This window comes from Hemibagrus wyckioides, linkage group LG09, assembly GCF_019097595.1.
Source record: "Hemibagrus wyckioides isolate EC202008001 linkage group LG09, SWU_Hwy_1.0, whole genome shotgun sequence".
Classification (NCBI taxonomy): Eukaryota; Metazoa; Chordata; class Actinopteri; order Siluriformes; family Bagridae; genus Hemibagrus; species Hemibagrus wyckioides.
Genome location: NC_080718.1, coordinates 20,265,874 through 20,292,733, shown reverse-complemented (window position 1 = coordinate 20,292,733; position 26,860 = coordinate 20,265,874). Strand labels below are relative to the sequence as shown.

Sequence of the window (26,860 nt, the reverse complement as noted above, 5' to 3'; positions counted from 1 at the left end):
TTTTTCTAGGAATCCGAGTGCGAGTGTGTGACCCACGGAGACATACAGTATAGATGCCCTTTTTTTTTTTTTTTTTTGGACAGTCTTGATCAGACAAACAGATGTGCAGCAGCTTAAACTACTTAATATCACTGTTACTGCAATAAAATCAACAGTTCCTCCAGACCATTTCTCAGGCTCCAAGGTGGAAAGAGTTGTGCAACTTGAAGAAGACGAGCGCAAGCATGCGCAAGAGTGTGTGTGTGTGCTTACATTCAGTCTCACATGGCGCAGGAGAAGACAAACTCATGGGCTCCAACAGACACAAAACTATGTATAATAGGACTGAACCAGGAAACATTTTTGAGAAAGGATGTTGATGCGCACATGCTTCCCTAGTAAAACATTTTCTTAAATGGAAATTCATGTCATTATACTATTTGCCTAAAAAAAATATATATATATATATATATATATATATATGAAAAAATTATATCAAAATTATTAATAAGGTAGATTAGGGACAGTGAGCAGTAGGCTTCACAGTACTGTGTGAAAATTAGATTTGCAAATGGAAGTACGTAAATAAGTACAGCTCAGTTAAGCTGTAGCGATGTCAAAAGCTAGGAGCATCGTGGCAGCTTGTTTTGTGCTTAATAATTACAGATAAGTGTATTTACATCAGGAGATGGATTTTCGCCTAGCAAAAAATGCTTGTAAAATAAGGAAAGCTGCCATTGCAATTTGTGTGGATTTCGCACAAGCCTGCTACTTTCAATAAAAACATTATCATCTAAGTCACATGCATGTCATTAAACAAAGAAAAACATAAGACCATGTCTGACTAACACTATACAGTATAATTAGGCAAAAATATACTATATAAACTAAAAGATGAAGCACAAGTTAGAAATCGTCTGAAGATCTCAATATAAACAAAGGAAAACTGGTGGCTCTGTCCTGTCCTATTAGAGAATAGAGTTGCAAATCAATTGCCAATCAATACAAAGTTCTTCTGACATCACCTGCATCTCATGATGAAACATGTCTATGAGTGTTTTTATTTCCAGAAGGAGCGCGGCCGCATCCACAAGGGTTTGACAAGTAGGAAAATAATTGAATAGTACGTTATAGCCTCCACAGATGCCATTTTCACCTCACTGGAATAGATGCCATTTTCACCTCACTTAACTTAAATTGCTGTATTCTGCTTGCATATTTGTTCTTTGTATACTGCTGGTTGCAATGGTTCCACTAGACGATATCTATCAAAGTTAGCTAGAGAATACTTCAGAATCAGATGATCAGAAATCAGAGGTCTTCGCACAAAAAAATTAAACTCCGGCCAGAAATGCTTCTGTACCAAATGTCTCTGGTGCAGTGCAGTGCATCACTGTCTACCGGTTTCTGAATGTTTGCTCTTTATGATTTCTGACTCATTTGGCTTGATGTACATAAACAGAACAGCAAAAAATACCATTGTTTTTCTAGCTATTTTGTTTGCAGATTTGTAGCAGCAGGGTAAGCATCACCACTTAGCTCAGGAGCTGTGTGTAGGAATTAATGTGTACCCAGAAAAATAAGGATTATGTTTCACGTTTGTAAAGAAAACAAGAAACATACCATTGTCCCTTGTTCCCACTGGTAGTTGCCAATTTGCTCTACTGTACAACTGCATCAAGTTTCCCTCAACGTTAACACTGTGATTACCTCACCCACTAACATCCATAGCAGTTACTGTAGTACTATAGTACTGCCACCAGAAATCAAAGTGAATATAATCATTCTGAATGAAACCCATTCAAGTGAAATAGACTACAGTAAGAATTCAATCATCACCACTGATCAGTAATAATGTCAAAAGAAGGTCCTCACAAAAGCAGTATGCATAAATGTGTGGATTTAGCATGCATGTGTATGTATGTGTGTCGTGTTAAATAAGAGAAAAAAACATAGAAATGAGGCCCACAGAACAGTTCAGCCTATGAAGTAAGTAGTATTAACTTTATTGATGCTATCGGCATATGCATTGCCGGCCAAGTGGAAATAGGCCAATACTGTTCATTCTGGATCTAAACATAACTTGTTGCCATAGTGCTAGATAAAAATAAGAGGCTGTGCTAAATAGAGTTCATCAAAGCTGGAATGGTCACTATGCCCAGCTGCCTGGCTCTGGTGCTGGCAGGAGAAGCCACCTGCCTGGGCATGCGGTCTCTAGGACTCTCTGCCAATGGCAACACAGATATGTGTTCCCACTGCATGCATAATTAATAAACCGACATAAAGTTCAAAAGTATGTACATGCTGCTTTGGAAGAACAAATTTTTGTTGTTGTTGTAATATAACTTGCAAAAATGTGATATACAGGCCTGAAATACAGATGTGTGCATCTCAGCGCTCACCGGTTTTTCCACAGGTGGTGTCATAAACAACATTTTGTCGACTGGATAAGTCATTTCTGGATGGAGCCTCAAGCGGTGCTTGCCTGTTAGCAGAAAAAAAAATATATGAATTTAAGATTTCTAATGAGACACATTTGACACTAAGCCTTATGACTCACAAATAAATGACCCAATGAGCAAACAGATAGCTCATAGAAGACAAGAATAGCGTTCTGTGCACAGCGATGAAGAAATATGTAACCTTTGTAAAAGGTGGCCATGCCCTTTGCATTGCAATACTGCTTGTTTCTTCAGGCATGTGAAGCCGCCTGTGTGAGGTGGTCTAAAATGTCAAAGGGGCCCAATATGCACATATGCCATAGAGTGATGTGGACTCACTGCAAAATGTTTACCAAGTCAGTTTGGGTCAGCCAGGCATTCCCAGACCCAAGTAGCTGTTCCCATGCCTTGGTTATTAAATCATTTTTTTTTTCTGTGGTTTATGTCATCCTGAGCTATAACAGTGGACATGCATTTAACTTCGGCCAAACCACTTTCTAAATGATAAAATGGATCAATTTAAAATGAAAAGGTCTGCTCTTCACAGTGACAAAACAATCAACAAAAAATGGCGTCATCTTGTTTTTTTCTGGAAACAATTTGAATGTCACATTTCCAAAACTGGGGAAAAAGGGCGTGCGTACTGGAATGTCAATATCAAAGTATTTTTTGTTCTCTTATTTGATGTTGACTAATTACATGCTCCTAATGGCAGACATCATGGAACCTGTGAGAAATGTTCCCCCTTGGCTGTGAATGGCTCTAATAATTATACCTCTCTTGAAGAACATCTGGCTCTGGAGAGCACGTTAAATCATCAGTTCTGTCCAGGAGGGGAGAAAACAGGGGCCAACATGCCTGTAACTCTATACATTAAATCCGCTAAGCATTTTTGGGAACAATAAATAAAGCTTAGCTGGTATTAACCTCCAGGAGCACAACAGTGGCTTGCCAGAGGAGTATTAGTCCTGTAATGAGGGTGCACAGTGCTGCGTTGTACGGTCCACACAGTTGGTCTTTCATATGGCTACACAACCCTGGGGCACCACAGCAGATAGAAACGCTCCAATTAAAAATCCAACCTGACTGAGTAGGAAGCAACACTTTAGTACTTTATTGGCAATTTGGGTTCAAGGCTCTTTGCACCAGTAAATCAGCATCTAGCATGTTGGAGAGAGTGTTTCAACAAACCACTTGTTGCCCAATTTATATGCCCCAATGCATGGGCTAAACGTATTTGTTGTCTAAACCACAGACTGCTTTAATGACCGCTAATCCAAGCAGGATTTATGGGTAATAAGAATAAATAAAAGGAAAAATAATTTAAAAAAAAAAAGAAACAATTATTATTATTATTGTTATTATTATTGTTATTATCATCAACAGCATTCAAAATCCCTTTATAACAGGCTTCTTTGCACATCTTAATCTGCAAGCTAATGGCATCTTAAATTAATTCAGGTTAAATAGTTCAGCAATCGGCCCATATTAAATCTTTAACAGAGTTCAATCCTGTTCATTCATGACCTTCTCAACCTAGCACATTCTCATCCCTCCATTATCTTTACACATCAAACAAATTAAGTGCTAAATGTTCTAGCCAATAATATCAAAACCCAGGACAATATTTTACGTTATTTTTCAGCCAACATCTCTTTCACTCTCCCTCAAACTTCTTTTCAACTTTTATTCTTTAGGTCATGGTTAAAGAAATGGCTCATAAAAAAAAAATCTGCTGGCTGAGCCAGAAAGAGAAACGGACAGGTTTTTTTTTTAAGCTGAGGTGGAGTCACACCATGCAGTAATAGCGCTGTTGTAATTGTCACCCTATTAGTTATGCCACTCTCAGTCCCTGTTTCCCTGGCTACAGCACCAAAACTCAACACGCTCTGCAAACAGAACATACACACATTCATTTCATTTATCCTACAAATGACTTCTTTCAGTCCCTTTTAGCTTAAGGACAGCAAAATAACAACAACCAGTATCTATATAAAAAAAAAAAAACATACAGATTGAGACAGGATTCAAAACTATGGCATTCTATGCTAACAGCGGCTACCTTAAAGCATCTGTGTGTATATATTACGCATATGCAGGATATGATGTGATCATTAGCATGCAGTAATTAATTGCATGGCGCACTGCACGCTCTAATTCTCTAAATAAGGTCCGAGTGATGTGCTATGGACAGTGTATGGCTCAGCAAATGGTCTAATTGGCAGGAAGCCCTCTAATTCTCTAAAGAGCACATGACTCAGCTCCTGTATAGTTAACGATTTCATCCATTAGAAATGAAAGCATGCTTCCATTATGGAACAGAATGGACGAATACCTTGTAAAGATTTGCTGCCACAGTATAAGCTAAATCAGAGGAAACAATTTAATACTCTTTTTTTTTTCTTTATTCCAATCTGCTTTTACTGCTCACTTTGTTCTTGGACTTCGATCCACTTTGTTCTATCTTTTCCAATATTGTACTCCATCCTTCTTTCCCCATTCCAAACAATTCTCTCCCTTCACCTGTCTCTTTCACTCTCCTCTTTTTCGGCTCTCTTTTACATTTTTTCTTTTCATTGGTTCGGTGTTTCCATTTGAGCATTTCTGGTCTTCGGGCTTCCGTTTTTCCCACACTCTCTCATGTCACACAGGCCGACCACAAAAATGCAGGACTGTGGAGAGTGTGAGGGGCTCTGGAATTCCGCATGCCGAGGGTAAACACTGCACTGGCCAGGAAGGCACACAGAGGAGCAAACAGTGCACCTACCCTCCCCTGAGTTATCGTACCCCTCTCTCAACCATCATCTCTGTCTCCTTAACCCTCGGACCCTTAACAACTACCCGACATTTAACTGCTCTTATTCTCACATCTTTCTTTACTCCATTTCTTACTGCCAGAACATAAGATAATCTTTATTTACCCAAACAAAAGCCACATACCACACGCCACTCAATACCAGCTGTCTTTAATAGCCTGATCCCACGACATTCCCATAAGAATCCCAAAGTAACACAAATTTAATTTCATACATATTTTATTCTGGATACAGTATGCAAGCCACATAAAAAATGTTCTACTGTACATTTGTATTATGGTTCATGAGTGATATTGAAGTAGATGAATACAAACATGTCTCTTGTAATGCGATGGTTTAAAAAAATCTGGTCGATTTTTTTTTTTCCTGGTAGAGATGACGTGTTAATCTCATTGAGATTTCGGGGATATATTTGCTCCTTCTAGCTACATTTACTCATACACGTATTCTAAATGCTTTGCAGATGCTTATCTAATCACATACAAAAGCGTGCCTAATTGTTTTAAATGTAAAACAATTAACATCCCTGATGCACATAAATCTAAAATGCGCAAATTGTCCCATGACCTCTAATTCCACTGTGTGCATGTGTGAGTGAGTAAGTAAGTGAGAGAGAGAGAGAGAGAGAGAGAGAGAGAGAGAGAGTGTGAGTGAGAGAGAGAGAGTGAGTCAAGGGACTGACTTGCCGCTGAGGGAGTGTGCTGTCTTACTGCTAGTAGCCCACCATGGCAGATCATGTGCTTCCAGCAAACAGGCTTGCTACCACAAAGGTTTGCCATTGTTGTGTAGTTTGGCCAGATGTGCAGTAAAGTCACGCTGCAGCGTGGGAAACAGATGACAGTTTCTGCTTTCTCCGGCCCTCATTTCTAACCCTCACTTGCCACAAAAAACACTCATAAACATGTTCAGATGGTTGAATTACACTGAACTAAGAAGGTCTATTGTGTATCTTTGCACTGAACAAGAATCACAACTGATCCTAGCTTTCCTTCTATATACACACACACACACACATTACTGGTATTTACAACATGTGAATAGCTCGTACTCACAACTTGTAAAATGTGGATATAAATTGTAACGTTAAATGAGAAATCAGTTGGCTGGACCAAAAGCACAAAAAGAACAAAAGAATAATCTGAGTTACAATGGTGCTCATTCTAGCTTTGTTTTTTTTTTTACCCAAAGTTTCCAAGCAGCTTCTATGAACAAGAAAATGTTTACACTGAATTAGAAGAGCATGACTAAACACCCTGCTCTAAGGTGTGTCCAGCCTCTGCTTGGCCTTCTTCAGGCTAGAGGATCAATATGAAAAGTTTTATGGACTGAAATAAATTTTCACATGGATAAAAAAAAAAAGAAGAAGAAGAAGAAACAAAAACCACGAATAATATTTAGAGTAACTAAAGCGATGCTTCAGTCATTTCTAAGTTAAACACAAAAAGCTGAAAGGAACAGTGGCGTGCCTGGTATTTCGGTCAGCAGATTGCACTAATGACTAAACTAACATTTGTAAATTCTAAGCATTTCTCTGCATCACGCTGACAACAAATAAGCTCTGGTTCTTTAGAAACTGAACAGTGTTGAGTTTGCTTACTATATTTCTTTTGACCAAAGCAACAACCAATGTGTAACAGACTGCAGTAGGAAAAAATGACTTTCCACAAACAAAGCACCATATTGTCTGGATTGTAAGTATATGTTTTCCTTCAACTTTATAGATTTTGATTACGAGATTTTTTTTTTGTTTTGTTTTTTTCTCTTTTACGCATCACTACAATTCAAACTGATCGATACTGTTTACAGACACAGGAAAGCACTATCTACCCTCTTCCACATACACCCATGATTCCGCCCTGAGTGCACTGCAAACTTTGCTTTCTGGGATTCCTGGCCAAAGCTGTGGGATCGTCAAACTTGCGATTGTTTCATTTGGGAGCCTGACTGCAGGGTTTTTGTGAGAGCTGAGGAAGATGGTAGAATCTTTATCAAGTGAAACTCTCAATCTAAGCCAGCTAGCATGTGTAGGAGGTGAAACTAAGAGAAAATAAGTTAGCATTGAGGTAGCATGCTACTGCCAAGGAAAATTAGGAACGGAACATAAATACATTACTTTTAAAACACAAATATCCTATCACACGTACATGCCTGATAAATAAAGGCAAAGTGTAACCCTAACCCTTTAAATGGTTAGAAAAGTAGACATGGCTCCCCTAAGTAAGACAGAAATGTTACAATGTGGTCACTGATAGTCCAGATAATATGGCCCTGTTAAAAATGTTCTGTTGTTAACGTTAATGACTTACTGGTTGGTCTTTTGAGTGGCAGACTTGCGTGAGAGTGTGCCTTTGGTTGTGCTGCTGGGAGGTTTGGGAGTCAGAGCGGTGGTCCCCCGTGTAGAGACCTGGGGTTCAGGATGGCATGAATCTCTCCAACTTGCTGTCTGCTTCGTGCTGGTCTGGGACTGCCAGTTAACCTGAACGCTACTGCCGGTGGGAACAGGGTTTCGGGGTAGAGCACCAGGCACAAGAGTGTGTCCATCCAGCATGGCCTGCAGACAAAGTATAAATGTACTGTTCAGCTGGAAGCAAAATTAACTGATGGACAAGGGGGGGAAAAAAACCCTGATAAAAGATATATTTACTCTATACGTCTAAACACCTGAAACTGCTAGTGGCTAAGCTTTAATTCTAGCACATCTGCACGATCCTTTCAAAGACAGAACATTTGGTGAAGTTTCAGTGCATTTTCTGAATCTCTGTAATAAAATGGCCATATTTTTTATTCTTTTATTAGAAGCAGCATTTTCCTCCAAGTCATATGAGGTCAAATACAAACAGATTCCAAGAGTCAGTTCATTCATTCACACAGAAGAAAGAAATGTTACGGCTTATCATAACAGGCCCTAAATACTTTATAATCGGACATACCGAAATGCAGAAATACTTCACATATTATGCTTGTTTAGAAATAATTTCTTTTGAATGGGTAGTTGGACTTGGCATAAACGTTGCATCCCGAAAAAGGCTACTGTTCATCAATTTAAATTGGGACTGCAGCGAATTCCTTCCATCCAATAACATTTTATAGCTGATGTGACGGGATAGCGTGAGAGCACTGTAGGCATCTTGAACAAAAGTTACTGTATGCCTCTGTGAGAGTTTATTTAGTGTCTGTGTGGGACTGTGTGATTCTACAAGAGGACATATACATATGTTTATGCGTGGTGTGAGTGCGTGTGTGTTTATCCTCAAAGCATCCAGCAGTGTGACAGTAAGTGTGTTCTGAGGCTGCTGGGCTTTGATGAATGAGTGGGCTGAGCTTGGAGGTTGGAGGGTCTCGGTATATGCTTCCGTTGAGAAAGGCCAGGAAGGGCACCTTTCTAATGTTGCCAGGTGGCTGCTGGCCAAGCCATCCCAGGAGCCATGCAGTCTGCACCCAGTGACTGGAACATGGAGCAGAGCAGCCCAATAACACACTTCAGTCCACAATGAAACGTGTTTAAATTGTAGATAATCAGAGATCCATTCAAGGCCCTTTAACAACTGCTTTCAACAGCAAAGAACTAAAATTAAATGAGCAGAGAAAGGAATAGCAAATAAAAAAACATCATTTTTCCAAGCACACTATTGAACGTGGCTCAGTTCCTCGAACAAATACTGTACATGGTCCCAGACAAAGAAATTCACATAACACAAAAAACAAGCAACTGCCCCAGAGTTGGGACTCAAATAAAAGACTTGGGCACACTGAGTGACTCATGACGCGACTGGACCTCAAATGACTCGTGAATGAACTCGGAATATAGACTCCTGAAATGTTTACCTGGATTAAAACATGCACAGAAACGAATAAATCAGGACTAACTTGAACATCAAATTCTTAACCCTTTTCTGCCTGGTTGAAGTGATGAAAAGCATTTACTTCAGATATTGTTTAGCTCGGTGAGAAAATGGCATAAATGTAGATCTAAGAAATATTGAATTTATTCCCAATGGAAAATTAAAGTAATGAATATTCAAATGATATTATATATTTGTTTGTTTTTGCATGCGTGTCATGTCATTACACACAATGCATATAGTTTGATTATGACTAAAGAAAGGCTGCATTCTGTACAATGTACACTGCAGTCCTTTCCCTAGTATTTTTATTTATGTGCAATAAAACGTCAACTTCATGATACAGAGTCAGCATTTGCTAATGTGGTCAGTGATTAGATTATGTGTCAGACCTGGTAATGTTGGACATGCGTGCAGCCTTTGACACTATTAACTACGTGGAATGGAAAGACTTAAAAACACAGTATGGTTACACAGACAAGTTCTTGCCTGGTTTAAATTTGAGATGGGTGCAGGATTGTTTTCCCCAAAGGAATTTTGACCAATCCCGCCCATTCCTGCACTTATTATTTTGTGTTTGGACCTGCCTGCAATATTTTCTAATGAACTTAGCTGGTTCAATTTCAAATAGTATATAGAATATTAACAAATAGTTATTCAAACCACAGCGACCCTGACCAGAATAAAACATTTCTGAACAGGCCTCATGCACTCATGTTGATGACTGTGGCCTTTGTTTGAACTGCAAGCTTCATATCTGACCACTTACATTCATGGCATTTGTCAGACACCCTTATCCAGAGCGACTTACATTTTGTCTCATTTTTATACAAGTGAGCATTTGAGGGTTAATGGACTTGCACAATGGCCCCCCAAAAGGTGGACCTGGGATTTCTGACCAGTAAGCCAACAACTTAACCACTAAGCTACCACATCCCCACTTAGACACAATTTATTTTGATTATTTATTATTATTATAATGAGAAAAAAAATTCAGACATGCATTCAGACCTTCTAGACTATATTCCTTCTGGAATATTGTAAAAAATACTGCCAAACCATGACTTTATGAACCTTGCTTAATGTACAGCAGCAATATCATGCAGGAACATGTTTAGACCTCTAGTAAAGAGGAAATCTTAATGCTACTGCAAATAAAGACATCCAGAACATTTGTGTGCCTCCTCCCCAGTTTGGGGAAGAACCACATATGGGTGTGATGGCGTATACGCGTACATTTGGCCATAGAGTGTATCTTACTGATCTCCTGAAGCAGTCCCACCCAACCTGAGCACTTCACTGAACTGTAGCAGGCCTACTGTTATTCCTGAGTATCAGTCACAGTTCAGATGTTTTTCTTGCATTGCTTCTAAACACTGAAACAGTGTCTGATAACCACATTTCATATGCTATCTCAGTACGTTTTAAATCCAAATATGAAGCATATCTGTGTATCTATTTTTGGCCTGGAAAATGGATTTCTTTAGTAATAGTCACAAAGCTACTTCATCAGTGAATGTACACTTCTTTAACATAGTTTTTCATAAACCCATTGTTTTGACCTATAAAGACCTCTTTTGAGATTTTGAACACAGAATAGCTATAAAGTGCTATAAAAATTGATGATGAGGATGACTATTTGACTCTGGCTACAGCTTAGGAATATAAGACTCGACTCTGTCATACAAAAAGTGACTTATTGACATCTCTGATTTGTTCAGACCTATACATTTTTGTCTATTCTCTTAAAAAGTGGTTCATCTATTCGGCAGTATCACCGAGCCTGCCTGCTGGTTCCATTTCACCAAATGGTTATATTTACCTGTATGAAGCCGTGCCCATCTGGCGTGCAGAGCATTGACACAGGCTCTCTGTGTCAGACAAAAACAGAAAGGAATGCAAAAGAATCTGTGTCGGCTAAAACAAAGTTCACCAAATATCCAGCGCTAAGCAAAACCGCAACCTAGGACTTTAACTTTCTATGCTGCTCCATTCATCCCAGCTGTTTTCTTAATTATTTTTTGTAATTAGTTCACTTTGAATGTTTCAGTCGGAGTACTTCACGCTCCAATTTGTCCTGACGTCAGTGTTTGAACTATGATGTTTTTCTGCACTGGCTTTCTAGAAAACTGTGGCATGCAATAGGTGTCTATTCAGAAGCTGTGTCATAAGAAGGGTGGAGGTGGGAAAATGTCTTTTAACTTTTCATGTTAAATCAAAACCACCTGCAGGATGCAATCAGGTAGAGGTCAGTGAGTGAACCGAACTAAGCGAATCTGAAGAATGGCACTATTTTTTGCTGAAGATTATTCTACACTGCTAATGATTGTGGTTTCAGTGAGCAAGTGTCTGGCCAAACAGACCAAAAGAGACCCAAAAACAGAATTAAACTGGTTCACTGATACTGCTATGACTCACCAAGACGCACACACACCCATACACACACACACACACACACACACACACACAAAGCACCATTTATCTACTGCAAGGCTTGGTTCATGCAGCTCAGTGATGTTTACAAGTGGAATTGAGAATGGAATCCAAACACATTAAACTGTTTGAACCTGCACATATTCAACCCTTGTTCAGCCTAAGGTGAGCAAAAATGTGATCCTGATTTCTCCACTTGAGTAATTTTAGAAAGTTTTGCACACCGCACCAAAGCTGTGCCAAGAAAGACAGACAGAGAGAAAAAAAAACCCAGATAGACAGACAGACTGATAGAAAGACAAATATTCCATCACAAATAAACACAACAGTCCTGAATTGATTCACGACAAACATTTTAAATAAAAACAGCTGAAATACTGAAACACAAAAAAATCTAATCAAAAAAGCTGTTTGGTTGGAATAATAATCAGTTAGCACAATCTGTTAACATGGTACATGACTCGCGTACGTTAAATGTAGGTTCCACCACTGACCTGATGTCGAGAGCGGCTGTGGTCTAGTAGCTTCCTGGACTGTTGTTTCTGCTGCTGGAGCTGCTGGATGGCAAACTGGAGCTGATAGTTGCCTGATGCGGGCTGCAAAGTTGCTCCATTTGCCAAATTATAGGCACTCTGGCACTTTCTATTACCATCATCCACACTGTGACAATGCAGAAAAGAGTTTTGTTGGCATCATCCACATGTGACAAATATTGCATCAAATGTGAAAGAACATTCACAAGTCTTCATCAAAGTTCACAGCAGTGTATTAGACTATATATAACTATTATTATTTACATACACTACCAGTCAAAAGTTTGGACACACTTTCTAATTCCATGGTCTTTCCTGATGTTTATTTCTTTCTACATTGTAAAACAATGCTGAAGGCGGCCAAAATACACAATAATCTCGTTTGAACAGTTGATATTGAGATATGTCTGCTACTGATGCTCTGTAAAGCCTTCATAACGGCTCTAATCTGAGGTGCTGTTAATTGGTGATTTCTGAGGCTGGTAACTCTAAATGAACTTCTCCTCTGCAGCAGAGGTAAGTTTTGGTCTTGCTTTACTGGGATGGTCTTCATGTGAGCCAGTTTCATCATGGTGCTTGATGGGTTTTGCAAATGCACTCGACAATACTGTTCTTGCAAGAACTATTCCAGAACACCTGACCTTCGTGTCTTAAAATAACAACTGACTTGTTTTTTGTTGTCATTACATATGGATTACTTAAGTCCATGTGTGTTATTTCATAGTTTTGAAATCTCCATTATTGTAGAAAATAAATCCCTAAACAAAAAACATCGAATTAAAAGGTGTGTCCAAACTTTTGACTGGTAGTGTATTTAAGATTTAATAAATGGTACGAATCACAAATTACTCTGAAGCTGTACGTTTATAGTCTTGCAAGACAGACAAAGATTTATCACATTTATTTGTGAGAAGCATCACGTGTCCTCTTCAAAATATTGCACTGGCTGATTTACTCTTCAGAAGCGTGAATCCAATTTAATGGAACGTTTAATCAACATATTTTATCCTTGACTTCAGACTGTGATTTATGCGTGCTCAAAATATCCGTCAATTCCTATCCATTAGTTGAGCACAGTTTTACTATAAAGTTTGTAAAATAAATAAAATATGTTTCCAATCCAATAATCCAGAGCCAACTTTTAAAACAAGTGACACACTGAATTCCTGTATTGTCATTGTACCACAGCGCCTCCACCTGCAGCCTCACTCATCCAGATCAGTCAGTGGCAGAGAAAAAAGGAAGATCTGTGGTGAGCAGCAGTCTCCCAGAACACACAGTCTCTCCACTGCCCTGTACACGACACGTCATGTCCCATCAACATCACCGGCTGAGTGCCGAGCAAAGTAAACCTTTAAACGGCTCCATGCTTTTGTAAAGCGATTAGCTCTCATTTGAGCCCAGCTTATGGGAGCCCTTTAACTTTTCTTCTCATCTCTACAACTACAGAATGACAGGGCCTCTGATCAAGATTAATACATCAGCAGTGGAAATGCATTTTTTTTGCCAGAATGTATTTAAATGAGCACAGACTCTGAATGCAACCAGACTCGAGCATAAGTGATTAGACTACTGAGGTATACGAGTTCCCTATAAAGACTTAACATTTGATTTAATATGAACACCTGCACATTTGTGTAGTTATCTAATCAGCATATCATGTAGCAGTAGCCTACTCATGCAGATCGAGAGCTTCATTTAATGTTCACATCAAACATCAGAATGGTGAGAAAGTGTAATCTCTGTAACCTTTAACCGTAGCACAGTGATTGAAAACATAGGGCCTCATTTTAGTACTTTTTCTGGAATTTTCACACATAATCCTGGGTGAATTGTAATATAGGTAATGCCACAACACTGCTGACTTAAGTCTGACTGAAAGATTTTCTGTAGCTCTGACAGCCAAATACCAGGTGTCGCACCATGCTATTGTTTCTAAATTGCACAAAGGTGCAAGTGAAGGGTGAGTCTGAAAATACTACAAACAAAGAATTGAAAGATTTTCTCAGACTACCAACGTTAATGCATTTTGTGAAGGAGTGCTGCGTTTTAACATCAGACCATGCAGGAACAGACTCCAACATACACCAAAAAAGCAACTTATTGTTTCCTAATGAAAATGGCAGATGGTTCAGTTGATATTTGTGCTAGTGTTTTGAACTCTTTATATTAATTAATATTAACTGAAACTCTGGTAGCTCAGTCTTTCCATCTTGTGGTGCTTTAAAGATGCAATGAGGCAGTGATGTTACTTCCTGACAAGGTGAATTAAGAATGTTGTTTAAAACAGCACACTTGACCAAGGCCAAAAAAGATTAAATAACGATACAACAAAGCAGTGGTGGGCCGTGCATTTCACACCTAGTCCTTCACTGGATTAATCCACCTCTATACCATCATTATGACGGCACGGCAATAGATGCTAATCAACCCGTTAAATAGCAAAGTAAAACAGAAATTAGGCTACAGTATTTCACACCTCACAAGGAATAGTTCATTTTATTACAGCCTGCCTTGAAAATGCATTTGTAAGGATGTCTGCGACCAAATCGATTTCTTGTCCTCTGTCAGCCATTGTGAGTTAAAATATATATATTTTATTTAGTTTGTGCGGTTCGCTGCCTCTGACTACTCCGATGATCCAATCAAAGAACGGGAAATTGCTGACATAATCGTATGCCTGCTAGATGGCCCCAGTGACGCCAACTCGGAATCTGATTGGTTAATGTAACAATTTCACTGCCACTTATTTTAAGCTACGGGCGCCTGCACTATTGATTCTGAAGGCCTTAAGGCAGATTTCTTTCACCCTGGCAACACATGATGTCAGCCACTGGGATAAATACTCTTATCATAAATATACACTACTAGAAGCAGCACAACCAAGACAAAAGCTATGAAATGTAAAGAATAGGCTATTGGTAATAATTTAATACACATTCATGGAAAAATATATTAAATATATTAAACTGCAAGTCAGTGATTTAGATCACTGCTGTTTAGCCCAGCAGAGAAGGCCTTGCTGGCCCTGACGGTCCACCACTGCAACAAAGTGTATATATAAATATATAAAATGTTAATAAAGGTCATAATTGGCCAGAGAAAAGTGCTTGCGTGAATTGCTGTGAACTGCAGACACTTTCAATCATTTAGAGCAGCAAAAAAAAGAAATGCAGGGATGTATACTAACTAATATGGTGTAGCTTTCTGTTTTTTTTTTTAACCATTTATGGAAGGAATCTCCAGTTTTAAGCCGCTGAACAGTCTTCAGGATAAAGGACATTCTGGATGCTCAGTAACATGACAAGCTGAACTATTTGCTTCAAGAAAGAGTTACCTAGTGAGAGAGACTGGCAAGGGAAAGACTGTTTAGGGCTGTGCAATATTGGTGATAACAGGAACTACCCTGTCTTCCAGACACTGCAGGATATTTATTATAGCTATAAAAAGTTGTAAGGCAGGACATGCATCGGAGTGATGCAACAGAACAGCATTCTCTGGCATTGTTAAGAGATAGTGAGTTCAAATCCCAACAATGTCACAGCCATCCATGGCTGGAAGTTACAGGGCATAAAGCACTTTCCTCTGAGTGTTGCTACACTGTCCGGCACCTGCTTGGAGAGAGTTAGCTAGCGTGTGGGAACTGGCAAGGCTAAACTGGGGAGAAAGGTGGGAAAAAGCATGATGTTTGTTAATAAATAATGTATCAGTGTCAAGTTGCTGTTCATAAAGTAGAAATAAAGCCCTTTGCAAAATGTTGCTATAAGAAAAATGAACTAAACAGTAACTCCATTTTAATCAGGTCCCATCACACCACCACAGCATCCATTGTTTTCGTATAACACGGCATCCTGTCACGTTTTACTCCTTACATAGTTAAGAAAATGTTTGACATAATTTATTTGCCTGAACACAAGAAAAGCTACATTTAGATTCAATTAATTCTGAATAACCATGTGCACTGCAAAAATACAGCAATAAAATAAACTTACTTTCAACTTCAAACAAAAGCTAAATACAATCACAGCACCAAGCAAATCAAATAAACTAAACCACAAACAGCCTGCAGCCTGTGCTGCACCTAGAGCTGTAACTCACCACCACAGTGATGCCAGATATTATTCATATTCAGTGTTTACATGTAATAAGCAATGTTTGCTCACACCTACTGTGTTAGTCACGCACATCTCAAGTATTATTCTCATGCAGAACTGTAAAAAAAAATAGAAAAAAGGAATGCTTAGGGAAATGACATCATTCAGCATCATTCCATGGCTCTGGAGTAATACCTCAAAGCCCCAAGCTGGTCAATGTGGCTAACATAAGGACATGGAGTGTCAGGGTATTTCCATCAACTATTTATTTTCTTTCTCTCTCTCTCTCTCTCTCGGTTCAGGATTAGGAAAACATGGCCAACAGAAGGTCACACAACATTGAGTGTATTGTTAATAACTACTAGTCAGAAGGAGTACCTCGCTGAGGGATTTCAGGGGGGTCAAAAGGTCAGAGAGATGATCAACAGTTCACATACAATGCATCAGGTTGCAACTTTGACTTTTATTTGACTTGTCACAGCATGGTAAGCAAAAGTAGTCAGAATCAGCACACTAATTAACGACTATGAGAATTGTTTGTTTGAGATTATATGTATATACACTGATAAGCCATAACATAACATTATGACCACCTTCCTAATATCGTCTTGGTCCCCATCTGCTGCCAAAACAGCCCTGACCCGTCGAGGCATGGAGACTCCACTAGATCCCTGAAGGTGTGCTGTGGTATCTGGCACCAAGATGTTAGCAGCAGATCCTTTAAGTTCTGTAAGTTGCGAGGTGGAGCAGCACATCCCACAGATGCTTGATTGGACTGAGATCTGGGGAATGAGATCTGGTCAAGTCAACACCTCAAACTTCTTGTTGTGATCATCATACCTGAACCATTTTTGCTTTGTGGCACGGTGCATTATCCTGCTGAAAGAGGCCACAGCCATCAGAGAATACAGTTTCCATGAAAGGGTGTACATGGTCTGCAACAATGCTTAGGTAGGTGGTATGTGTCAAAGTAACATCCACATGGATAGCAGGACCCAAGGTTTCCCAGTAGAATTTTGCCCAAAGCATGACACTGCCTCCGGCGGCTTGCCTTCTTCCCATAGTATATCCTGGTGCCATGTGTTCCCCAGGTAAGCGACACACACACACACCCGGCCATCCACGTGATGTAAAAGTAAAGGTGATTCATCAGACCAGGCCACCTTCTTCAATTGCTCCATGATCCAGATCTGATGCTCACCTGCCTATTATTGGCACTTTCAGCGATGCACAGGGGGCAGCATGGGCACCCTGACTATGCAGCCCCACACACAACAAACTGTGATGCACTGTGTATTCTGACACCTTTCTAGTCATCTAGCTATCACAATTTGTCCCTTTGTCAAACCTCGCTTAAATCCTTACGCTTGCCCATTTTTCCTGCTTCTAACACATCAACTTTGAGGACAAAATGTTCACTTGCTCCATAATCTATCCCACCCACTAACAGGTGCCATGATGAGGAGATAATCAGTGTTATTCACTTCACCTGGCACTGCTCATAATGTTTTGCCTGATCGGTGTATACTGCTACAGATTTTTATGTTGAGCAAAATGAAATGGGGCAGCAGCTTCTAGTGTGCCGTCTCTTGCATGTCTACATCATCTAATGAGTACTAGGTAATTATTTTAAAGCAGAAGATCTCTCAACCCATCCTCAGAGGACAGCTCAGGACATTTCTTAATATGGGTCTGACTGAGATATTTCATTTACATTTACATTTCTGGCACTAGGCAGACACTCTTATCCAGAGCAACATACTTTGCAGTCTCTGTCAATGCACACAATAACACTGGTTCAATAGGTCACACACTTAGGACACCATCTAAAAATGAACAGAAACATTTTTCTTTCAAAGGAAGATGAGTCATGATTTCGCACTGACCTCTTTTAATAGTCGGTCCACTATGGCCCCTCATTAATTTGCTATGATGTCAGTAGCCCTGGGGATGCATCTGGAACCTGAATCATGTTCCCAGGGTTTCAGGAAATACTGACTTCAGTTACAGTATATATATATATATATATATATATATATATATATATATATATATATATATATATATATATATATATAGGGGTTGGACAATGAAACTGAAACGCCTGGTTTTAGACCACAATAATTCATTAGTATGGTGTAGGGCCTCCTTTTGCGGCCAATACAGCATCAATTCGTCTTGGGAATGACAGATACAAGTCCTGCACAGTGGCCAGAGGGATTTTGAGCCATTCTTCTTGCAGAATAGTGGCCAGGTCACTACGTGATGCTGGTGGAGGAAAACTTTTCCTGACTCGCTCCTCCAAAACACCCCAAAGTGGCTCAATAATATTTGATCTGGTGACTGTGCAGGCCATGGGAGATGTTCAACTTCACTTTCATGTTCATCAAACCACTCTGTCACCAGTCTTGCTGTGTGTATTGGTGCATTATCATCCTGATACATGGCACTGCCTTCAGGATACAATGTTTGAACCATTGGGTGCACATGGTCCTCCAGAATGGTTCGGTAGTCCTTGGCAGTGACGCGCCCATCTAGCACAAGTATTGGGCCTAGGGAATGCCATATTATTGCAGCCCAAACCATCACTGATCCACCCCCATGCTTCACTCTGGGCATGCAACAGTCTGGGTGGTACGCTTCTTTGGGGCTTCTCCACACCGTAACTCTCCCGGATGTGGGAAAGACAGTGAAGGTGGACTCATCAGAGAACAATACATGTTTCACATTGTCCACAGACCAAGATTTTCACTGCTGGCACCATTGAAACCGACGTTTGGCATTGGCACGAGTGACCAAAGGTTTGGCTGTAGCAGCCCGGCCATGTACATTGACCCTGTGGAGCTCCCAACGGACAGTTTTGGCGGAAACAGGAGAGTTGAGGTGCACATTTAATTCTGCAGTGAGTTGGGCAGCTGTGGTTTTATGTTTTTTGGATACAATCCGGGTTAGCACCCGGATATCCCTTTCAGACAGCTTCCTCTTGCGTCCACAGTTACTCCTGTTGGATGTGGTTCGTCCTTCTTGGTGGTATGCTGACATTACCCTGGATACCGTGGCTCTTGATACATCACAAAGACTTGCTGTCTTAGTCACAGATGCGCCAGCGAGACATGCACCAACAATTTGTCCTCTTTTGAACTCTGATATGTCACCCATAATGTGTGCATTGCAATATTTTAAGCAAAACTGTGCTATTACTCTGCTAATTAAACCTTCACACTCTGCTCTTACTGGTGGAATGTGCAATCAATGAAGATTGGCCACCAGGCTGGTCAAATTTAGCCATGAAACCTCCAACACTAAATTGGCCAGTGTTTCAGTTTCATTGTCCAACATATATACATATATATACATATACATACATATATACATATACATATATATATACGTAGTACCTGTGTTACATCAGTGCACTGTAAATATCATTGTTTTTACTTCTTCACATCACCTGACATCATGCTGCAATGCTACAGAACTTCTTGTGGGGCTTGCAAACCCTGAAAAAAAACCCTCCTCGTAACACAAGTAGCAGGGAGGTTTTTCTTTTTTTTTTTTAACTTTATGCTGTCAATTTTAAGCAAACATGTCAGAAACGATTCTAGTATTGCATTACAAGATTATCAGTTTAGGCCAAAATTTCTTCAGTGTGAGATGTTGTACATAAACCCATTAATTTATAGTGAAAAAGCTTCGACATTTTTATTCAGTATGTTTCTGATAAAAGATCCGGCACAATAAAGGACATTATACAGGGCCCTTCAAAATTCTTGGCATTCTTCATAAAAACAAGCAAAAAGCTTTGCCACATAAACATTACACAACAACAGCTTTCCACTCAAGCAAAAAGAGAAACTATTTGTCTTTGTTCTTAGGAAAAAAAAGTGTTTTTAATTTGTACTACTTTCTAAAATCACAGTATTTTAAACAAGTGCATGAAAATAATTTATTATCAGGAACCGATTTTGCTGTTTGTTTAACTTTGTCCTGTTTCTCTGGGGGTATAAACCTGAGGTTGCGCACATATAAACTTTCTATTACTTAAAAAGTGTTTTTAATTTGTACTACTTTCTAAAATCACAGTATTTTAAACAAGTGCATGAAAATAATTTATTATCAGGAACCGATTTTGCTGTTTGTTTAACTTTGCCCTGTTTCTCTGGGGGTATAAACCTGAGGTTGCGCACATATAAACTTTCTATTACTTTCAACACAAAAAGCTGAGGGATTTAACAATACACAAATATTGGCTATGATGATATGGTGGTGTCTTGATACAATCGATAGATCAATATAAGAAAAATAATCATTGCCTTAATAGGTGCCTTAGGTTTCCAATTTCAGTTGATTACAACATTATACAAGAAAATAACCGCAATTTAAGAATAGCACAGTGTTTGTGTAATCCATTCAGATTCTTATCAGCACACAACAACTCATATAACAAAACCAAAGCCATCTTTTTTACAAGCTTCACTAGATGATGCTGATATGAGACAATACTGGCACAAATAAAACATTTCATTTCAATACATTTAATTTCTAATGCCAAAAAAATCCAAATCTCAACAAACTATAATGCAAGAAGATCAGGACAGATAAGAGAAAACGTTATTTTCCTCTATTATTATTATTATTATTATTATTATTATAATTATTATTAAGAGTTAACTCTTATTGCCGGTCCCAAATGATTTGCTGTGGCGATCCAGAACAGGGAGCAGCCGAAAGAACATTATTATTATTATTATTATTGTTAGTTATTTAAATCAGTGTCATAAATGTATTTTATGGCAACACTATTAATAAGGAAAGACTGTTTAAAGTAAACTGTGTCTTAAGTAAATTAAAAATAAATAAATAAATAAATAAATAAATAAATAAATAAATAAATAAATAAATAAATATCACTGCTCCTATTGCTGCATGCAAGAACACATCACACTCACCAAGTGTGCTTTTATTGTGTACATTTCCTCATTCTCATAATAAATCTTTTCAATCAGTTCAGATGAGAGTGTGACTTACATCAAGCGCAGCATACAGGATTTGATTTTAAGCTGCATTACAGACCTCAGTCAAGCTAGCTGTGATAGAAACTCGAGTGCACGTGTACACAGCAATTTATAGTAACCTCCCTTTAGATGGCTATGCTACAGAACTGCTGTGAAAATGTTGAGTGATAGTTTACTGCATGTGTGATTTTGAATGATTTTTTTTTCGAATTCACGTGAGCTAATGAAACTAGATGTGGACCAGATTTGTCCCGTACGCTTTGCCTAACTGTGCCGTAACACTTTTTCTTAATTAGCTTAATTTATTTTTATTTTTTGGGATATTATATAAGCATGCTTCGAGGCAGTTAGGTTTCTACCTGAAAGAATTGTGCTCTGTATCCTCTGGTGCTGATGCTGGTGCTGCTAACCCCCTAGAATAAAACTCATTAAATGAAAAAGATACACAAAAGTGGTATCTTATGATGAATTGCCTACTTTATTATGCAGTCGTTAAATGTAGAGCTGTGTATAGAAAGAAATGATTCGCCATATTCAGGGATGATTCCCTGAGGGTATGATGAGGGTATAATAAATAAAATAAAATAAAATAAAATAAAATAAAATAAAATAAAATAAAATAAAATAAAATAAAATAAAATAAAATAAAATAAAATAAAATAAAATAAACATTTGACTAACAGGGTAGGATGGTAAACTTATTGCAGCATTCCACTGTGTTGCATAGATGTGTATAACATTTGAGTACTGAACAAGCCAAATACAAGTCTTCCTGATCTCACACACACACACACACACACACTTGTCCTCTGATCCTCGCTCTGCGACGCCGTGGTCTGCGGATTGAAGAACGCGCTGAAAGACGGGGAGGAGCCGAAGACTGCTGGAGTTTTCATATGAAATTTAAAGGGGACTGAGGCGATCATGAATTTGTGTAAAGTTTATGGAGAATTGCAGAATTTTTAGGGGGGCTGAGTAGAAATGCTAAAAATGGCCTAGCGACGCCCATTGCCATATCGCTACATTTGTTTAGGCAATGGACATAATAGAGATAAGCAGTTAAAATAAAATAAAGGCCATAATCTCCAAAACAATTTTGACTGGAAATAGACCAGTGGGCACCATGTGTTTCCCCCACACCTACATTTGGTTGTCAAATTTTGAAAACAGCTGTAAAACATGGCAGTCTAACAATAAAGCACTGCAGGAAAGAAGCCCTTCCTGAGAGCATCTCCGCAAAATCAGCTTCACCCTACACCAAGCGTTATTTCATCTACAACAAATCTACCAAATCTAACTTTCTGGTCATCGACAGAGAAACTGTACACAAGGAAAAGCACCTGATAGCCTGTACATAATATAGCAATGGATCAGTGATGGTTAGAAAGTGTGCAAATAATTGTAATATTTTGAATGAGCTGCCCAGAGATTCCAGTTAAGCCTCTGAATATGGAGAACTTTCCCAATGCTTTGACGTCATTTTTAAACTTCATTTGCCGACTTACGGCACCAACATTGAATACAGCCTTAGAGCCTTTTTTTTTTTTTGTTATGTGGAAACGAGAAGAAAACTGATGTGGAACTGGAATGTCAGCCAAGTTAGAAGAGAAAGTCAACATTATCGTCTTATGCTGGGCTCCACTCTCTTCTAACTGTACTCCAAAACCTAAATATGCAATAATTATGACATTCCGTTACAATCCTAAACCCTGCCTATTATTACTGTTTGCAAGCGGTACCCAATAACTTACTGGAAACGAATCTCTGTTTAAGCCAAGAGCAGAGACAGCACGATTGCTGATCCAAGAGCAGCTTAAATTACCAAAGTATTTCACAGACTTAACAACATTATCGTTTACAATGTTTGACATACACCACGGGTAAAATCTAATATCACAGCGTTCAACAACCAGTCACATATTCTGCTTATTACTTCACTTAGTTGTCAGTTGTAGTCAACAAATACAGGATGGAACATTAAATCAAGCCAAAGGCTGCCTTATTTGTTCTAGGATTCAATAGGACACACTCTTGAGTTCCAGCAGTGTGGTTAGGGTTACAGGTACAAATGAATATGGAATTCTGAAATATCTCGGAATGCGTACAACAGATTTAAGGTAAAAACTATATATATATATATATATATATATATATATATATATATATATATATATATATATATATATATATAATAAAAATAATAATAACAGTGGGAATATGGATTGGAAGTGCTGACACAGCATACCTGGCAGCCCCTGGCAAGAGAAACTTCAAAGGCCCCTACTCTTTGTAAGGCATCACGCCTCACCCCCTTGGCTTAAAGAGTCAGTATGCTTAACGGCTTCAGCATGTTTGGCACAGACCACTGGTCCCAAAATGCTGGACATGGAGGGAAGGCTCAGGAAATCAAACATTAAAGCAAAGAATTAAAGTCAACATAATCAGGCATACATATCCTAATAACATCAAAAATAAAAAAATTATGCTTTGGAATTTTTTCAGCATTCGCAGACCTCATCCAAGGTGAGGAGTGGCAACAGCTTGGTTTGGTTTAATTTTGCTCGGTTTGGTGCACAGCAGACAGCAGCCAGTGGAAAGTTCCAGGCAGATGCTGTTCTAAAGAGATGCCACAGTTTGACCAGAAATGAACCTTTAAACACAAACAAAATCCTACTGCCAAGACTTTCAAGGGAAGAAGAGGTCAAGGAAACGACTGCAATCTGCAATCACTGGGGACAGAACGATTAATTACTCACTAATCTCAACAGTATCGACGACTCCGGGAGAGTCGGAACGACTGAATACACGCAGCACGAGTGGAGTAAAAGGTGCTTTGGATTAAATAATAATGAGATAAGCAGAAACAGAATATGCCATCAAGGCATTTAACCTTATAAGATGTGAAAGCCTGTTTTGGATATCTACGCAAGCATGCTGTGAGAAGATTATAAATTCACTACGTCTTTTACTTTCTTTTGTGGAAATAAAAACATTTTTTTTTTTAAAAAAAAAGGGAAAAGCCAGACATTCCGAAAATTCCTTGACAGTTCCATACTTAAGGAAGGGTTGGACTAGAAAAACAGACACGGGGAGATGAGGGCCAAAGTGTCTGAGACATTGTCACCAACCTATCACTATAAAACTGAGGAAACCGCATAAGCTTAACCCTTCCTCTCATTACATGGTGCTGTGGGAAGCACTGTATGAACACCTCAGTTTACAAGCGATGGTACTGCACTATGATTTTCCGGATGTCTGACTGCACACACACACACACACACACACAAAATGTGCCTACTGTATGTTTTGAGTTTTTTAGCATCATGTGACATTGTTGCACTACAAGTTACAAAATTAAAATTTCTACGAATTCATGAAGAACTGGAAATGCGCGGTAAGTTATCTGTTACTTCTTTTCGCAGTTATCTTCTCTTATTCTCACTCTTGCTGAGATGACAATGCGAACATAGCTGTTCATTTTCTGGTGAATAATAAATAAAAACAAATTTATAGACGGACAAACAAATGTGGAACCCTGATCGAAAAACGATTCTGACTTTCGTTAAAAGATAATGTATTCTTAGATTTCAGAGGCGTAGTACCTGTCTAGCGGTCTCACCACTTAAATGACCTCTTTTCCATCAAAACGTACACTCCCAGCTCCCTTTAAAGATTCTTCAGAGACCATTAAATTGGCCTTTAAGTTTTATTGCCTGTGACCGATTTAGCCAACACAAACTAAGCACCTATAAAATTGTCTAAAAATGATTACAGTGAGAAAGCTTACAGAATTCCAATTTGTCTCTTCAATGAAGCACTTTCAGTAACATGCACTGCTTGAAGAGCGAGGGAGTATCAGGTGTCAAGATGAGAAGTTAAAAAAAAAAGAAAGAAAGAAAGAAAGAAAGAAAGTATTGGAGGTCTGTCTCTCTCAATCTCTCTCTTTCAACTGGTGCCCTGCAGGGAATGTACCACTTTACACAGACAATTCATGCTTCTCTGGCAATTCACTGAAATCTTTTTATCCCATCGCATAAACAGTGATTCTCACTGCATAATGAATAATACACTAAGGAGAATTTAACTTCTACAGGTTGTTATATTAAATTGGGGATAAAGAAATGCATGATGCAACGGCGAAACCCACTTTTACTCCAAATCCAACGTTTACCATGGCACTGAGGACACATACTAGAGTTAATCTGGAACACTTACCCTTTGTTAGCTTCCAGACACATTAGTGCAGAAAATGGGTGGACTTGTAATAGTCCAAATACATAAATGTTCTGTAATGGCACCAAAAACTGCATGAGTTTAATGCTACATTACAGAGCTGGATGGTGTGATAGTTTACTCTTGTTATAATGATTTGTGAAACAACTAACAAATTAAATGTCAGCCTTGCAGGCAAGGGTTTAAATATTGCTCACTACTAGTTCACACACACATAAATGTGTACTTACCTCACAGCACCAGAGAGGTTCATGCCTGGGTGTTGAGTTGTCACTGTATCAGGCTGAGCTCCTGATGTGACGCTCTGAGCCGCTCGGCTGAAAACTCCTCTCGCTAGGTTCAGGCTGGTCAACTTCGCAAAATGTAAAGATTGAAGAGTTATAAAGAGTTATGAAGTAACTACAAAGCTCTACTACATTGTTTAATACACAGAAAAGCAAAAAAAAGCGAATGCAATTTGCATTAGAATGGTTACACACAGTGTGTTTACACTAATTATCAACTGCATGAATAAATGATGCAGATTACACTACGGTGAGGCAACAGACCAAAGCACTGATAAAACTGATAGCATCATTAGCACTTATTTCCTCGCTGGCTGAACCGTTTCAAAATAAAATGACACACAAAAACAGCGATGTGTGAAATAAACACACACTCAGAATTTAGAGGTTCTCCAGGAGTCATTAAGAGACATTTAAAGGAAATAAGCAATTATACAGACAGCTAGTCTCTAAGAGCAGGATGTAATTACATACTTCTTTGTCGCTTTTCCCACTGTAATCATGAACACATAGCGTAAACAAACCCCAGGGTCATCAAAAGCACTGGACCAAGACGTGGGAAAAGGATGTAATATAGACTGCAGCGATTAGGGAGCTGGAGAGATTAAAGAGCTAATAGAAAGCTTCCAGGTTCAAAAAAGTTGAATTTTGGGGAGATTGGGACTGTGGTAGTATACTTCTTCTGATCGTCTTGCTCCTCTGCAGTTGACAGAGCTGTTTATTTTCCCAGAGTTTAAGGCTGGGTTTCTAGACAGGTGGACAGTTTAGCAGTTTGTCTGGTTATCATACCAGAGAAAGGGGAAATGTCAGGCATTCCTCAGCGACAGGTGTTTAAATTAATGCAAGATCTGACAAAGTGCAGCCAGGCCTTTGGAACCTCCATGGGCTACGGGGAAAGAGTTTATTTTCTAATGTTACACATATTTGGTTGAGATCTGCCATCCCTTGTCAATACATATCAAGATCAGTGACTCCGAAACACAACATGCATGACCTGCACATATAAAGCACTTAGGGTATAAGCTTGCTCCAATGCTCAAGCACAGTATTAGTGCTTAGAAATGTAGTTTCTTTTTGTTGCTGAAAGTGCTACAAGAATATGCTGCTATATAAAAATACCCCTGTATTTGGATTACCCATCTGTGGGTCTAAATCACACTGTAGTGCTCCAGACGTGTCCAACACAAGCT

The 26,860-nt window shown here is 38.9% G+C and overlaps 1 protein-coding gene across 2 annotated transcripts in view; it reads right to left on the bottom strand.

The window, feature by feature from the left end:
* The window catches only part of ttll5 (tubulin tyrosine ligase-like family, member 5), a 71,162-nt gene that overhangs the window by 5,805 nt on the left and 38,497 nt on the right, over window positions 1-26,860 (bottom strand). For both annotated transcript variants that reach the window (XR_009205763.1, XM_058398874.1), the window contains exons 28-31: window positions 25,617-25,738; window positions 12,006-12,171; window positions 7,543-7,787; window positions 2,382-2,464 (exon numbers count right to left, since the gene is read on the bottom strand). Coding sequence is in view for 1 of the 2 variants with exons in the window: in XM_058398874.1 (XP_058254857.1) it covers window positions 2,382-2,464; window positions 7,543-7,787; window positions 12,006-12,171; window positions 25,617-25,738 (616 nt within the window). In the remaining variant the exon portion in view is untranslated. The remainder of the gene's footprint in view (window positions 1-2,381; window positions 2,465-7,542; window positions 7,788-12,005; window positions 12,172-25,616; window positions 25,739-26,860) is intronic.